Consider the following 17,238-nt stretch of genomic DNA (forward strand, 5'->3'; position numbering starts at 1 on the left):
AATGAGCCTGTCCACTTCTTCTTGGTAGCAGTTTGGTTCTGTCCCCCTATCTAAGAGAGATATCAGAGTGGAATCATCAGAATGTTACAAAAATTGTTGTGATCTCCATTTTCCCATTATTTTTTTAATTACATACACATAACAAATACACACACACTTCTATAATTAAAAAAAAAAACCTATATAGAAAAAGTGGCTTTTTTTCTTTCGTTTATTAATTTTATTCTTATTTAAACTGGGACTGTCGTTATGTGACATTACTTAATAGAATGACATGTGAAATCATTTATTAATTGGAATCCCCAATACAAGATATCTAGATGTTATGTATTTGTAGCTTTACGGTATCTGAGGTCGAATCATAGGGTCGAAAACAACCAAAAACTCCCACTGTGAAGTCATAAGTAATTGACGGAAGTAGATATTACGTCACACGGAAGCCCTTCGGTCCAAGGTTGCGGTGACTTTATGACGATACTTCCTCTGACGCATTCGATTTTAAAATATTATTGTCCTTCTCAGTGATGGCGGCGTCGTTTCCTTCTCCTTCTGCAGCTAACAACAAATGGTATTTTACCCGAGAACAGATCGAGAATAGCCCGTCTCGCCGTGCTGGGCTGGATCCAGATAAAGAACTGTCGTATAGACAGCAAGCGGCTAATCTACTACAGGACATGGGACAGCGACTCAATGTGTATCTTTTTTGTCGGGGACACGGGGACTGCGCTCCAGGAGGTTGAAGCCGGTTTGGCGGAATTGTAACTGGTTCGACAAAGCTCTTCCAGATTGGTTTTTAATTAGTTCATATTAATAGTAAAACGTAGTAGAACATGTTTTAGATTAGTTTTTATATATGTAATACGTGTTCTATTCGACCTGGTCGTGAACCGTGGTGTTATCGGAGGTTGGCGGTTTCCAAGCGGGGCCCAATCTTGTTGCTAAGGCTTTGGTCTGTGGGATGTGTAGGCCGCAAATTTGGCCTAGGAATTTCCTGGAGAACAAAAGCCGGAGTCGCTGCGTCGATCGTCTGAAACGTACCGCTGGTTAATTCGCGAGCTGTTTTTTATGCGGAATGTCTGAATTAGACTCTTATACTGCTATAATTATGTCGTTAACAATTTAGTATTTAGGTTAGGTAATCATCTTTACTCAGGTACTCTAACGTTAGATTGCTAGCTGGGAAGCTAACATTAGCTTGCTCGACCATAGTTTATTTTACACAGCTAGAGCTTCCTTGCTAACGATATGTGATATTAAGTAGAGGTAACGACCACATTTGGCGTACTGAAACCACGCACAATTAGGTTTTACTGCTCGAAGGTGCAGGTTAATTGGCATTGCTGCAAGCTCGTTAAACCACTGGCTTTGGGCTAGTTTAGCAACGCAGCTAGGTAACCGCTCGTAGCTAACTATATTTGTTGCTGTCAAACATGGTAATGTTACCATTTAAAATGTTCCGTTACTCATTTTAACACTGGCCACGTCTTTACTTCACGCTACAGTGTTTGTTTCGCTAGCTAGCGAGATATATTAGTTATCCAAATAGCAGCTTGTTGTTTTGGTTTGCAACCAAGATCGCTAACCATTCTATGGATTTTGCACGTTTTCTAATTAGTTTGCGATTTAGTTTATAGCGAAACGCGTAAATACGACGTCAGTGCCTTAGAATGAATTTGCAACTGTTTATCTTGTTGTTACATGAGAAAGTTTAATGCAGAAAGCGTTCCCATGACGTCATCACAACAAAGACCAGCGCTTCCATGTAGAAGACGCTACGAATGAAACTGCTCGATTGTTGATGATGAAGTCTTATAATTGAAGCGATCAAAGATGGCACTGAAGAACAATCATAAAGTCAATGATTCAGAATGAGCCTATAAGCCAGTCGGTAATATTATGATGGTATTGATACTGCAGCAATCATTGTTTTGATGCTGATACTACTAGGCTACTTTCTAAATCCCCTCTGCCAAGAAGTCATCGCAAGGTGAAGCAGTTTCTTGTTTGTGGTCGGAACTGTGTGAAATAGGCTACCTGGCGTTAAGAATACTGTTGTGTGTTCTGTAGTTCGACACTTGTTTCTGATTGGGGTCGTCTCGTCATGATGTTTTGCATTATATATGAGGAATAACTGTTTAATTGGAAACCAGCTATCTGCGCAGCGTCTACCCGACACATCTGTTGTTATATGCCACTCGCTGTCCACTTAAATGATCACAATTCAAACTCATCTTATTCACCCGCCATGTCTTCTAGTTAACTTGCAACTATACCTATTTCATCACGTTGAGAGCTACGATCCACTATAAACAGTATAATGGTCTTGACTGCTTCGTAGTTAACAGCTAACACTAGTTGACTGTTACGCGAAAGTTCATATAGCGGTCGGTGTTGTCCAGAGCGACCTGCATTTCATTATAGGAGAAATACATTATAATACGTTATAGTGCCTGACTGGGCTAACAACAAAGTCAAGGCAAGGTTTTGTTGTGGCTAAGTATTTTTCCATGGGGGCTTTTGTGATGTATGTTATGTGCAGAGTAAAGACTGTGAAGGTTCTCAAACTCATGCATTCCTGTTCAGTTGTTGTGAATTGTCAGAAGGGATTGAGTATGCTTAACGTGATGCACAAAATATTGAAGTATTGTTATTCATCTTGTTTGGTAGGGGATAAGGTTTTTAGTCCCTGTACTGGACACAATGAGTTTCCAGTGTAGTGTGTGTGTGCATAGTTTTGTCTGTTCTGCTCCCTTAACCTGAATGTCTCCAGGTCCCAGCTAACTATCAACACTGCCATTGTGTACATGCACCGTTTTTACATGGTCCAGTCCTTCACCCGCTTCCACAGAAATGTAAGTACAGTTATTAACAACATGCTACAGTGTTCAGAACCAAATATTTTCTCCCTTTCCTATGTTTGATGCTGCTTCAGTGTGTTCGGTTTACTGCACACTGTGCTGAGTACATGCACTGGGCCTCTGCGGAGATGTACTGTAGGTTGTTCTGTGTGCTTTAGACCTGTACTGTTGCATGTAATAGCATTTTCTGTTTAAATGGATTTTTTTTTTTAAATACGCCATGGAGAGTACAGGCGATCTTTCGTCTTTTTTTTCTGTAATTGTAACTGATGCAGTAGTAAACGACAGAGGTCATGTGAACTGCTTTTGGGGAAAAAACATCGTCCCTGACCAGCTGTGTGTTAGTGGTGAACACAGTTCCTGCAAACGTCTCCACTGACCGAAGTTGTGCAATGGCATGGCTGCTGTTCTCCATGTGTGCACAGGCGTTAAGTAGACCCAAAGTGACAGGGGGCATGTTTGCCCGCATTTTTGTGGTTGTATGAGAGTGCAGCCGTGTGCCCTTTAGGTCAGATTATGGTTTTCACCCGCGGTGAAGTGGCACGGGAATCCTAGTGAACGTCCACGGGCGTCCATCCTTTTCCTCTTACTGTATCTGAATGGTGTAGATTTGTGCGACTGTGTATTGTACGCTGATGCGTGGTTTGTAGCGCCGGTTTTGCTGTGGTCCAGTAGTTGTGCTTTGCATTGATGGAGCTGCACATCAATGCAGAATGCTAACATTGGCTGGCTGTTTTCCAAATGCAAGGATGTACCTCGTCAAGCCCCTTCACCGGCCCCCCCCCCCCCCCCATCCGCTGTTATGTTTGGTGACTTGCACAGTAGGTGCCAGCAGAATGACAGACTGATCAACCAATTTGGGGGGGGTGCGAGTATGCAAAGCATATAGAAAGGAGGTGAACCACCTGTGTACATTGGAAAACAGAATTTGTTTATGGTTGATTTGCATTGGGAACGGAATGTAGGAGTGCCACTCCAGGCAGCTAAATAACAACACGAGGCTAGCTACTTGCTCTCAGCCTTGCATACAGTGCTTTAGCGTTGCTGGCCGAAAAGAGTGAATCGGTTGAAATCCCTTGTTGACATTAAGTGGTTAGAGCCGTTAATTGTTAATTGTCTGCAGCGGCCTTGTCACATTCTCCAGCGTCTAGCGCTGTCTGGTAATGAGCCAGGAGTCATGCCTGTCAGTGTAGCTGGATGTGGCGGGAGCCTCTTTAAGCTGAGCACTTTAGGATGGAGCACAGGTCCGCCTTCCATGTTCTCTGTGGGATAACGGCCCTCCGCCCTCCCCACCCGCGCTCAGGTGATCGCCCCCGCCACCCTGTTCCTGGCCGCCAAGGTGGAGGAGCAGCCCCGCAAGCTGGAGCACGTGATAAAGGTCACCCATGCGTGCCTCAACCCTCAGGACCCGTCGCCGGACACCAGGAGCGACGTAAGTCCCCTCTGTGCCCAGCCCCGGGCGGGTTTGGCCAACCGCCCTCTCTCCAGCACACGGCCTGCGCAACGCGACCGAATCGCGTTTGGTCCGAGACGGTGGGGCGACGTTCGGCTGCGTCTCCCGAGGACGACTTTTAACGGAACCAAAGTCTTGTGCGGGTGGGATATTTCAGGCGTGATAAAGCTGTGCCTGTGGGCTACGCATTTAACAAAAAAAGATTAAGGTGTAGTTTTCGTTAGACCAAAAAAGAAAGTCTGATTTTCCAGTTCTATTTTTCTGAGCAATGAAGAATCTGCTGGCGAGCAGTCGTTTACTCGAGTAACCGGTCAACCCCCTAATATAGGAAATATATGTGAAACGCACTTAGGTAATGTGTCACAAGACCTACCCAACCTTTACACAAGTTTTCTACTCCCCTTAACATCAAAACCGCTGCCGCACCTCCTAGCATCTTTTGTGTTGTTTTAGCTTGGTATGGAAAGCTTTCGAATGTCTTACTTTGGACGTTACCCGTACGCATTCGCTGCTTGTATTGTCACTGTAGGTTAGCGTAGTGTTGACTCGCATCTCTGTTTTAGGGATTTTCGCATGCACACTCGCTGCTCTGGGAATGTTGTTTGGCAGGTCTAGCGCCGTCGCTTCAGTCGCTGTGATGAATACTTATTTTCTCTTGCATTGTAAGTCGCTCTGAATACGCTGAGCGCCTGCTAAATGAACGCACTGCAATTTAATGTGAGGTCATTTAAAGGTCTCCTCGTTCCCTGCCCCTCCTCTTCCTGCCACCCTCCCGTGGCGGGATAGTTCCGCCGGCCTGGCAGTGAACAGCGTCCCACTAAATTGACTGCCAAGCCAGTGCCATAATGACAAATTTCAGGCCCCGTTTTTTCCCTCCAGTTAAAACGCAGTCTAGTGAATCCCCTTGGCCTTTTTTGAGCCCTGTGAACTGCTGCAGTTTCTGCAGCTTTCATATGAAGTTACATTGGGTGGCGTTCCCTGAACCCTCAAACAGACTTGCGCAGAAAATGGTGCAACGTTTTTGCTTAAGGCTAGAACTTACCGTACGCAAGGAGATGGGTGCTCCTGACAAGCCTCAAGCGCATTTGTTCATCTTCCGTCATCGTTTGCCGGCTGTAATCCACCACTGCCGAATGGTTTTGGTGAACGCGTTGCGAGGGAGAGGTGGATAAGGCACGCACGCGGCGTGTTTGAATACCAGCTGTTCTCCATCATCGAGTCCTCTGTGCTGCCTGGGTCATTCATGAGGGGTGAGGAGAGAGAGAGGGTGTCCTTCCAGGTGAATAACTTCCTGTCCTCTCAACTTCAGGCTTACCTGCAGCAAGCCCAAGACCTGGTCATTCTTGAGAGCATTATCCTCCAGACCCTCGGTAAGTTTGTGAGGATGGGCGAATGGGACCTGCCTGTTGCAGGTGCATGTAGAGATTACTGACTGTAACGTTATGTGTTCCTGCACGCAGCTAGTCTTGTAAACTGATCTGCTGTTGGCGGCTCAGGCGAGCTTGGGTTAGTTCTGAGAAGCACTGGGTTTGCCTATGTTTAGGCCCCTACTGTTTTTCCTAGACTTTTTGTTACTATTATTTTTTTCTGCCTCTTGGTAAATTTTCATCCCTTCCCATGCTCAAAAAACTCATTGAATTCGGCAGGCATGTCTAGTATGGCTGCCGGTTTATTATGCATGACACCCATGCAACTGACATTCTAGGCAACATTGAAAAATGATTATGGCCATCCTATTTAACGCACATGCACCAGATATCTTCCACATGTCTACCTCCTCGTGCTGAACAAATAATATCATAGAGCCCATAGTGTCCACCATATTGGATTTACCGCCATTCTTCCACAGTTGTTTGTTTTTTTCGTACTTCTACGTTGTTTGCCTGATTCTCACCATATTTTGTGCATGTGATCTACCGCATGTCCCTGTGTTTCAAATTTTGATGTGTCCAAAGATGGCTGTAGGATTGTACTTTCAATTCAGCAAAAATGGCTGGCCTTGCCCAAAATATATGTATGGCCTCAAAGTTTACGGAGATTTCAACAAAACTTCAGGGGATGATGGATAGCCATAGTTTGGATTAGCATGCCGGGGCTCGCAGTGTTTTAGTGCAGTATGGCCTGTTTTTTTGTTGTTGTAGTCGGTTTATTTTAGTAAAATACTGATTTGCATAGGCTCCATAAGGGCAAATTGTATGAAATTTGCAGAGAAACCTCAGAATGCTTTCCTCCAAAAGTCCCAAGGAGTATTTCTTCCTCAGTCAAAGATTCTTAAAGATAATAAAATATGAATATGCATAAATTGTGAAAGATATTTGATCACACCTACAGGGATCCATGTAGATCATGTATATCACATTTTGTGCATTTTGCCACCCAAGGTTGTGCTACTGTGCCACTTCAAAATTGCAATGTTCAGATCATTATTGCAGCTGTACACTTGCATCTGATACATGCCAAATTTGGTACTGATGGATCAGGTTTGCAGGCCAAGTCGCTATGATAAATTTTGGTAGAACATTTTCACTTTGAAGTTTTTGCTTTACTGATAGTTAAAGTAGACTGAATTATGTCTCAGTCACACAGAGCTCCCCTCTCCTCCTTCATATTCGCTCTTTGAGGGTACCTGAATGCAGGCTGTAAAAACTCCCTCCTTACCCCCCACCCCCACACACTCACAACTGCAGTGTGCAATTCCTGAGCCATGACATACAGCTGTACTATGTTTTCTATAAGTATGATAGCCTTGAAAATTGTTTAATTTTTCTTGTTTAGAGAACTAAATTGGACTTTTTGAGTTAAAAAAATCCCTGACTCCTGGATTACATAAGAAGATTAATATTGACATGTCTATACGTTAGCCAATGACATTTCATAACACTTGCATGTAAAGACGATAATTTTTTAAAAAGAAATTAAATGATTTCCCAGCTGCTACCTGTAAGGTGGTTAACTTGGAAACAGTTTCAGATGCATCATATGGCTAGGAGGATGACAAATATGAAAAAAATTAGCAATAACTTCTTAACAAATACATCATATGCTGTAGCTAAGCAAATTACTGCAAAAACTGAGATGGCTTGCTCTCACTTTCTATTCAGGTCAACTTTTGTAAACATGAAGAGAGACCATCCGTACGGTCTTGTATCATAAAAAGTTCCCCCATCTGGCCTGCAGTGTTGGGCAGCGATTCCTATTACGGTCCTGATTGTAAACGTGTCGATGCTTTATTGAATAAATAAATGATTCATAGCATCACGATTACAACTCGCACTTCTGTATCTTAAACCAACCCGGAAAAAGGAATTATTCTTACTGCTGTAAATTGCCCAGAATGTAGGTTGGAGCTACAGTGTAGACATAAAGACTAATCAAGTGCATACAGGTTTCATCACTAGTGAATGTCTGTGTGTGCACACTGAGTGGTGCGTGTAGCATGACTAACTGGTTTCTATAGTCTAGATTTTCTTTTTAAGTGTAGCTTGCTTTACTTGCATTTCACATTACACAAGCACTTGTGGGCAGGACCGGACAGGCAGAAAAGCAAGGATGGGCATCAGTGGGCAATGGGGGGGTAAAATACTCAACTCCAAGGGGCACTTCTGCTCCAGAGGGACAGATGGGCTGGTACTTATGTGTGCATATGCCAGGCTGGGGAAAAATAAAGGTCTGGACCATGTACATTTCTCCTATTGCAGCATACAGTGCAGTCAGATTTTCTCACACCTATTAGGTTGCTACCTCTTTAAGCGGTACGATGTAGGTTAAACTTTTTAAATTTATAAAGCTTTTAAAAATGCCCCCCACTGACTTAAAATTGGCGGGAAGCTCGGCTTACAGCAGTACACCAAGTTCTGCACTGGAACAAATAAGCTCCCTTTACTTTGATAAGTACTGGGAGAATTTTAGCAGTGTCCGAGGCTAGCGTGAATTCGATGCTGGTGAAGTCAATTTACGGGCTTTGAGCAACATTAATCATCGCAAGTAATGCCCCAATGAAGTTACTTAACTAACATTAATATTACTGCTTGTTTTTTCTTTGCTGAGTTTGCTGCAACAAAATCACTACTGTCGCTAATAATGATGGTGCAAAGGTCTTGTTGAGGATGAGAAAAGGGTTGTAGACTGGAGAAACGTAATTTGCAATTTGTAATAGTTTTGTTTCCTACAATGCTGGCAATATGGCCGTTTAGTTTTATTGAGTAGGGCCTATTTAATTTCATAAAATGGGTTGTTGGGACGCTGACTGCGTTTGAATGCGCTTTTTTTGACTGGTTCTAACTGCTATCTGATAATTGATACGTTAGATAAAGCATGGGTGCATAATTATCTTCTTTCTAACCATCTATACACAAGTATAAGACTATAAATATAAAACTACTTCTTTGTATGTCATTTCATTTAAAATGAACAGCGCACTTTTTTTTTTTTTTTAAGAAATATTGGCCTCTGAGCCACCCCTCTCCCCATAGCCTACATGTACTCTGTATGGTGATGCTACTTGTACCGTTAGTTGAGTGCATAATTGCATCCCTAGCTAATATGACTAATTTTAGCTAGGTGGTTCTACCAGCTAGTAAGCTCGCTAGCTAACATTACTGATATGACATTAGCCAAACAAACGTGCAGCTAATGGGTAAATGGCTGACTAGCCAGTAGGTAATACAAAGTGTTATTCGGTTAGCACAGCAACATTAATATAAGACAAGTGCTATTAATTATTACTATGTTTTACTGCTACTGCTGCATAACGTTGTCTTTATTGACTGACGTCCGTTTTGTGACTTTATTCCTTTGGCCGGTGATTTGAGGTTCTAATGTTTCTTTAAGTTACATTCGATGCAAACCGTACCAAAAGTGTACTTTGCTTTTCCCCTCGTCAGTTTGAGAGAGGGTCATTGGGCGCATGCATCGATTTCTTGTGGGTCATTTATGAATTTTAGGGGGCCAGTGGCACAGCCTAGATCAAACACTGAGTCTGTTAAAATGACAAGCAGTGGTAAATTAAAAAAAGGCTTGCTTATGCACATGATGGTTATATGCCAGGCAATTAATTTGATCTCGGGTGGCCGGCAATATGCTTTCTTGGGTTAATATTCATATTATAATATTCGTCCCGTCAGCCTACAGTAATCGGCATTCTTTTAGAAGTAAAAATTCTTTGCAGTAAAAATGTCATTTGTATATTAAAGAGCGGCTTTAAAAAAACTTAAACGTGTCTCAACTGTAAAAGTGAAGCTCTCTGGAAAATCCCCCAGGTACTTTTGAGCCATCTGGTTACATTTCAATGTTCAGGCCCTGCCGGTTGGGATGCGTGCAAATGTCTGGTGGGTTTAAAAAGGGATCGTCTTTGGTGCAGTTAGGTAAAACGAGCGTGTGAGAGGTGCATTGTGGTCCTCAGAGATGCGTGTCTGATGCTCACCAGCTGCACGTCAGGGCTGAGTGATTCCTGTCCATGCATTTCCTTTGGTGTGGAACCATGCCATTTATAAGGGTTCTCTCTCTCTCTCTCTCTCTCTCTCTGTCCCCCCCTCCTCCTCCTCCTCTTCTTCCTCCTCCTCCTCTCCCTTCCCTTATTTTAGCATTTGAAATCACCATTGACCACCCACATACACATGTTGTCAAGTGCACCCAGCTGGTCAGAGGTAAGCATCAACTAGTGCCTTCCCCCAAGCCTTTGGGCTTCTTCGGTTGGTTTTGCAATCGAGGCTCTTGTCTAGTTTGTGTCCCCCTTTACATTTTCGGTCTTTCCCAAATATTATTACTGAATGATCCACGGAGACTATGTAGAGTTGGTTAAGTCTGTGGGAGGGCAGATGTTCATTTTGGTCTCTGTTCGCTTTTTTTGTTGTTCCAGCGAGTAAGGACTTGGCCCAGACGTCATACTTCATGGCGACAAACAGGTGCGTTTGCGCTTCCACCCTCGATGCTAGTCCAACATAGAGTTTCTGTCCGTGGGACAAGATCCCGTACCGTGTTAAAAGAAACGATACATAAAGAAACCAGCATCTGTGATCATTTCCACTCTCTGGCCACTGAAACAAGTCTCTGTCCCCCCTCCCCCCCCCCCCCCCCCCCCTTCATCCCCCCCCCCACTTCCTGGCCGCACGGCTTCGTTTTTGATGGTTGTCCGGGACGCACCCGTACCCCCCCGAGCAGCCTGCACCTGACAACCTTCTGCCTGCAGTACAGCCCACCCATCGTGGCCTGTGTGTGCATCCATCTGGCTTGCAAGTGGTCCAACTGGGAGATCCCGGTGTCCACCGACAGCAAGCACTGGTGGGAGTACGTGGACCCCACCGTCACACTCGAGCTGCTGGACGGTTTGTATTCCTTCTCTCCCGCATCAGTGGTTTTGTGTGTACCCACGTCGGGGGGGGGCGGGGGCGGGCGCTACACGGGCCAACGGGTCGCCTCACGAACCCAAATATACCAGGAGTGGCTCTGTCCTACCCGAACAGGCACACGGCTCCGCTCTACGTATCGCAACCTCCGTGTCCGTGATTCTTTCAAAGGGGTGCCTGTCTCTAATAATCCAAATACTTACCGTGAACATTTGGTACATCGTGTAATGGAGATATAGATGTTGTATTGTCCGTCCTCTTGTTATTTTATGAAGTTGACGACCGGTGTGTAACATCATCGCTCGTATCCCAGCTCCTGGTTCAATACCCCCACTTATCAACCTTTCACACAATTCACCGTCTCACTCTCAGCTGGGCGTTAGATGCCTTTGTTAATTATTTCTGCATCACATAGTTGGAAGTTGTGCGTTTGTCGCGTGCTCTTGGTTGTCTGTCCAGGACCGTCTTGTCGATGTTGCGCCTAATGCGTCCCTTACGATCTCTCTCCACAGAGCTCACGCATGAGTTCCTGCAGATCCTGGAGAAGACTCCCAGCCGATTAAAACGCATTCGCAACTGGAAGGTACGGACAGGACTGGAGCGTGACCCGCCCTGCTGTTATAGCCACCCGCGTTAGCGCCCCCTCCTGGGCCTCTAGTCCCTGTTCAACTCTACCCTTTCTCCAGCATCTTTCTTCTTCCCTCCTCTACTCTCTTTCCTCCCACCTCCCTGCTTCCTCTCTCTTTCTCTCCCTGTCTCTCCTTCTCCCTTCCTCCTTGTAGTCTGTAGTCTCTGTTTCACTCCTGCAATTGTTAGGAGTTTTCCCATCTACAGGATAATTAAAGGATATAGAAAGTGGCTTTTTTAAAGTTGGTTTTAAGCGGAAATGTTTGTGCGAACAGGCGGCGGGCCAGACGGTGAAGAAGACGAAGGTCCAAGAGGAGGGAGACCAGACGGAGGCGATGATGAGCATGATCTCCATGGCGTCGTCCGAGAGCACGCTGGCGGGGCTGATGAGCCTCTCCGCCCCGTCCGGCGCCGCCGCCGCCTCTTCCTCCGCCTCTGCCGCCCCGTCGCTAGGCGACAAGGACCGCAGCTCCCAGCACTGGCCGTCCGGCGGCAAGGCGGGGGAGCACCAGCAGAACCAGGAGCTGAGCGCGCACGTGCCCGCCAAGGTCTCCCTCAGCGAGTACCGCGCCAAGAACGCCGACGTGCTGGCCGCCCAGAAGCGCAAGCTGGAGAACATGGAGGCCAGCGTCAAGCGGGACTACGCCTCTGCCGCCCAGGCCCTGATCGGCCAGCAGAGGAGGGAGAAGCACCAGCACCACCAGCAGCAGCAGCAGCAGCAGCAGCAGCAGCAGCAACAGCAGCTGTCCTCCTCCTCCTCCTCGCACGGGCCGGGCGCAGGCTCCGCCCCCGACCCGAACCCCTCCCCGATCGTACTCAAGATCCCCCTGGAGAAGGAGAGGCAGGACCGCAGCTCGCTGAAGGTGCGCCTCCCGCTGGGGTCCGGGGGCGGGGCCGGGGGCGGACACAGCGGGGGAGGGGGAGGGGGCGGGGGCGGGGGCGGGGGAGGGGGGAGCCGGGCGGGAGACGACTTCAAGGTGCGGATCCGGGTGCCGGAGAGGCGGGCGGGGGCCGGCGAGGAGGGGAAGAGCCGGGACAAGCACAGGGACCGCTCCAACCACCACCACCATCACCACCACCACCACCACCACCACTCCTCTTCCAGCGGGGGCTCTTCCTCCTCCTCGTCCTCACACAAACACTCGGCCGGCCCGGGCGGAGGCGGGGCGGCCGGGACCGGCAAAAAGGCGTCCGGCGAATCCAGGACCGGCTCCTCCTCGTCTTCCTCCTCGTCCCGGAAGAGGCCCCACCCGGAGCCCTCGCTGGCCGTCCACCCCCCGAAAGCCGGCAAGTCCTCCAGGAACTCGTACCAGCTCCCCCCAATGCCCGGCCCCCCCGCTCACCCGCTGAGCCTCGGACACGACAGCCTGCCGCCCGCGGGACTCGCCCACCACCAGGGCCCGTACCCCCACCCGAAACTGGACAAGGCCGACACCAACGGCCACAACGCGGCGGGGGGCGGCCAGTCCAACGAGTACCAGGACACCTTCGAGATGCTCAACTCGCTCCTGAGCGCGCAGGGCGTTCAGCCCTCTCAGGGGTCCATGTTCGACTACCGCACGCAGTACGGCGAGTACCCCCGCTACCCCGCCGGGTCGCGGGGCGGGGGGTCCCGGCCCCCGCCCCTGCCCACGGAACCCCCGCCCCCTCTGCCCCCCCTCCCCAAATGAAGACTGAAGACTGGGTGGAAGGGGGGCGGGGTCGGATGACATGATCGTATGATCGTAGGTCAGCTGGGCTGCTGGACCAGAGCTGTGTGCGTGTACGCCGACCCTCTCCTGTGCACGTAGTCCGCCACTCAGCTTGACAGCGGAGTATTGTACCACTCACTTTAGGTTTTAAGACTCCTCTTTTATTGCTTTTCTTTTTTTTTTTTTTTGGTTTTGTTTTAGTCACCCCCCCCCCCCCACATCCCTCGAATTTGTGGCAATAATGAATAAGGCTTTAAAAACCTTTAAAAAAAGAAAGAAAACAAGAACAGAGTCAATTATGTATTAAAAATGTAAATACTATTTTTCATGTCATTCAGGTTGTTGTAATATATATTTGCATTGAACTGATGAACTGAAAGTCTTTTAACAGAGTGACAGAGAACCAGGGCCAGATACTGCTGGCGAGAATAAACGAAAATACGTTTAATATAGTTTTAATAGGTTGAACGCATGGGAGGAAAATGTACACTTGTATTTCTTTATTTGTAAAGTTCTGCTAACAATTTTAATAGCTATCTCATGGTTTCAGAATGTTTTAAAGTATTTATTTTTTATTCCTTTAAATAATTTGTAGCACTTGTTATTCAGATACTTTCAGGTTATTAAAACCATATTTAATTCTCCCCCTAGACGTCTTTCCTCTGTAGTTTTTTGGGTAGAACAAAAGAGTGTATCCTGGTACTCTAAAGATTTTACCTTTTTCAACAAACGTGGGCTCACAGTTCCCACAAACTCTCTGCTGTGCTTTCTTGTGCTTTTTGAGAGGGTTTAACTGCTTTTAACATTTTAAGTTTTTTAAAAAAAAGTTTCCCCTCTGTGAACGTCAGTGTTTTCTATTCTGTAAATGTGGAATAACTAAGCAGGTGGATATAAAGTATTTTTACATTTTGTAAAAAAAAAAAAAAAACTTTAAAAAAAGTCAGATAAAGAAACATATATGTACATTAAAAAGGTTGTATTTTAGTTTGTAGTTTTCCTATGTGATGCAGTCATTGTTTTAAATGGTTGTAAAAATGCTATAACAACACTCCAGTTATTAAACAAATGGGCAGAATGAATTCTACCATCTACATTTCAAATGCAAACCATGCCAGTATCCGGGTGAAGAGTTTTTTTTTTATTTTTTTTTTTTTATTTTTTTATAAACATATATACCTTTAATTAATTCTACTAGAATCCATAAACCTTGTTCCCGCAACTGTTTTTAATTACGTATATGTACGCCCCCCCCACCACCCGAGTCAGATGTGTAAGATATTCTAGGGCTCTAACATTGCTCCCTTTGCAAGGGTAGCAAGTCATCAGATGTATGCATCTCATGCCTTGGAGTGCTGCCCACTGCCTGCCCCCCATTCAGATGCATGTACCATTCACAGAGTCTAAACATGAAATCTGGTCAGTGGGAGAACCCCGGGGGATCCTTGTGTAAAAGAATGTGTACAGTACCATTAATTGAGAATTGCTGCCTGTACGCCTGTTTTTAATGGAGATGAATTGCTCTTGTATTAATATGTGTGTATAAAAGAATGGGAAAAAATTGGGGGGAAAAAAGACCTCATCCCATGATGTTTCCTGTCCATGACATCATACTTTCTTTTTTTTTTTTTTTTTTGGAAATTCATGTAATCCTGACTATGTAATCATGTTTTACAGTTGTATTTTTGTTTGGACTTATGAAAATTAACTAAATTAATTCATTTTAATTTTGCTTTCTACATTCATCAAGTCTGTTTTGTTTTAACACTATTTTTAAAACCAAAGTTACAAACCGCATATTAGTTCAGTTTTATTCAGTTTCTGTTTCGTTTTTAATCATGGTGGTTACTTATGAAATTTACCAAAACAATGAACCCAGCTGTAGCATGTTTGTTTTGACTCATCGCCTGTTTGTGGCATCACTGATCAAGAACTACAGTTTATTTGTTGGGCGACTGGGACATGAACCCTAACTGTAGTTAAGCTTCTCCAGTTGAACATCTGAAATGTAAAATATGAAGAGAATTCTCTCAAAAAATGTGATTTGAAATGGGCCCCATTTTAAGGCATCTGTTTTCCCTCAGATAATATGATTGCATATTCCCTTTCAATCTTGGTTGAATGTTCTGTGGTTTATATTTGAGTGTCTGATTCCAACCACAGCTCCTGCTCTGTGTGATTATCACGGGGGTGAGTTCTGACGGGACGTGTCACCTTCGAGTAAGGATGTTTTTTTTTTTGTTTGTTTTACCCTACTCTTAAGGTGCAGTCAAGTAGACCAGCCAGCTTTTGTTAAGCAGACCCACTCCATGGAAGCTTGCGTGGCACGGTTTTCAGCCTTGATGAAAAGGTGTTGCAAACGAGAGAAACCAGAGAACATCTAGTGTTTCTTAAATGCGGTGAAAGGCAATCTCCAACGGCCTGGGGCTCTGAGCACTCGGTGAGAGCTGGTTTGCATGACAGGGAGGAGCAGCGATGTCTATGTAGGCTGAACACAGACCACAGGCACGGATTTTTTCACTGTGTCTTTTCCCCCGTACACATTTACCTGCTGTGTGTTTGAGTCCTTATGCAAAGAGCCGTGTTTGGGGTCAGAACGGGGCAGACGGGCGTGGCACTCTTTAGTGTTTGTCCTCTCATTTAAGACAACGATCAGCGATCAAATGAAAACCACAGGGTCATCCTTCGTTTTATTTTTAAAGTTGTCCTTCATTTTGTTTTTTGTTTTTAAAAAAAGAAAAGAGAGAAAAAAAACACGGTCTTATGATGTGTTTGTGTGATTCATGCATCCCTGCAGTTCACAGGTTGGGTAACCTTTGCTATGGGCATACTTAAAGCAAAAAGGTATGGTGTAGGCCAAAGGGAAAGAGATGTCCGTGTACTGGATCTGATGCACATTCATTTTAATCCTCTCCATCATTTTTATTTTTTATTTTTATTTTTTTAATAATTTGTTACATTTGGAGAGGAATGTTTTGTGAGCTGTACATACATTTTTGTATGTGTTTAGTGGTATCAGGTGAACTCAGGTTTGGAATTTGATTGTTTTTAGGGGGGATTCTTGTGTAATATTTCAAGTAAAGCTACAGTTTACATATCTGTATCTTTTTTTTCTTGTGTTTTTGTGAACACAGTTCCTTTCTTAAAATGTGGATGATCGACTCACCTGTAAATAAATGTTTTAAAAGAAAATATTGCTTAAATTTGTTTGATGTTGATGTGCTATACATGCAGTTAGTAACTAGATGAGGAAATTTTATCGTTAGTTCTACAGTTTGCTAATTTATACACATTATTTCACTGACTTAGAGATATTAGTTGTACATCACTGTCTTTGGAATATGACCTTTGAAACCTTTAAAAAACATTTTAGCTTAACAAAAGGGGGATAACTGAACAGAATAACAGACACAACTTTCATTCCACATCTAACAAATACAAGTTTATCAAATTTTTATTGGTCTCATCCTGAAATACTCCTATAAACAGTTTCTCTTCGAAGGTCAAGGAGATCTTCAGATGCAAACAGACAAATATGCATTATTCAGGGATGAGCAGCTTATTTTTTCTTTTAAATTATTAGTGCGGTTGCCTTTGGCAATCACACTACTATTATCTCATTTTTTAAATAATCACACATCCAATTTTAACTTAAGACTATAATGCAGTAAAGGTATAGAAGGTACAATTAAATCACAAGTTGAATATATAGTAGGTTATTTTACTGGAGCCACATGCATCTTCAGGCAACACTTTGAAATGAAGAGTTGGCCTTGACTGCAGATTCTGGCGCAATTTGAACATGGATCATCTGGTTTTACTCAAAATGTCTGGTTTCATGGTCTGTATGTCTTCATGTCAAATTCAGTGTAAATAATATAGTTTAAAAAGTTTTAAACATAAGATGAGAAGCTAACACCGTAGTTTTGTTGGACTACTGATTACCATAGCTGGCCTACTGCCATTTGTCACCAGTCATGCATCGTGGCTACTTTGTCTTGGCTTTCATGATCTGTATGTCTTCATGTCAAATCCGGTGTTAAATATAGGTTTAAAGCTTTTAAATGTAAGATAACAAGGCAGCACTGGAGTTTCGCACTGTTTTGAGGCTAGCCTGCTTGTCACCAGTCACATCACATCAGCTGCTTTCGTGGCTACGAGCTAATGTATTGGTAATGTAAAAAAAATGCCTTTGCTTTCATTATCTGTATGTCTTAATGTCAAACTGAGTAAAAATATAGTTTTAAATGTAAGATGACAAGGTGGTA

General features: G+C 44.6%; 1 protein-coding gene across 1 annotated transcript; it reads left to right on the plus strand.

Annotated features, from left to right (window-relative positions):
* The first annotated feature begins 493 nt into the window (after window positions 1-493).
* Window positions 494-16,162, plus strand: ccnt1 (cyclin T1). The gene is made up of 9 exons (XM_035382672.1): window positions 494-694; window positions 2,771-2,852; window positions 4,162-4,290; window positions 5,621-5,681; window positions 9,894-9,956; window positions 10,160-10,214; window positions 10,471-10,634; window positions 11,168-11,238; window positions 11,558-16,162. The coding sequence occupies exons 1-9, from the start codon at window positions 525-527 to the stop codon at window positions 12,950-12,952; spliced, it is 2,190 nt and encodes a 729-aa protein (XP_035238563.1). The 5' UTR covers window positions 494-524; the 3' UTR covers window positions 12,953-16,162.
* The last annotated feature ends 1,076 nt before the right edge of the window (window positions 16,163-17,238 follow it).

This window comes from Anguilla anguilla, chromosome 11 (assembly GCF_013347855.1).
Source record: "Anguilla anguilla isolate fAngAng1 chromosome 11, fAngAng1.pri, whole genome shotgun sequence".
NCBI lineage: Eukaryota > Metazoa > Chordata > Actinopteri > Anguilliformes > Anguillidae > Anguilla > Anguilla anguilla.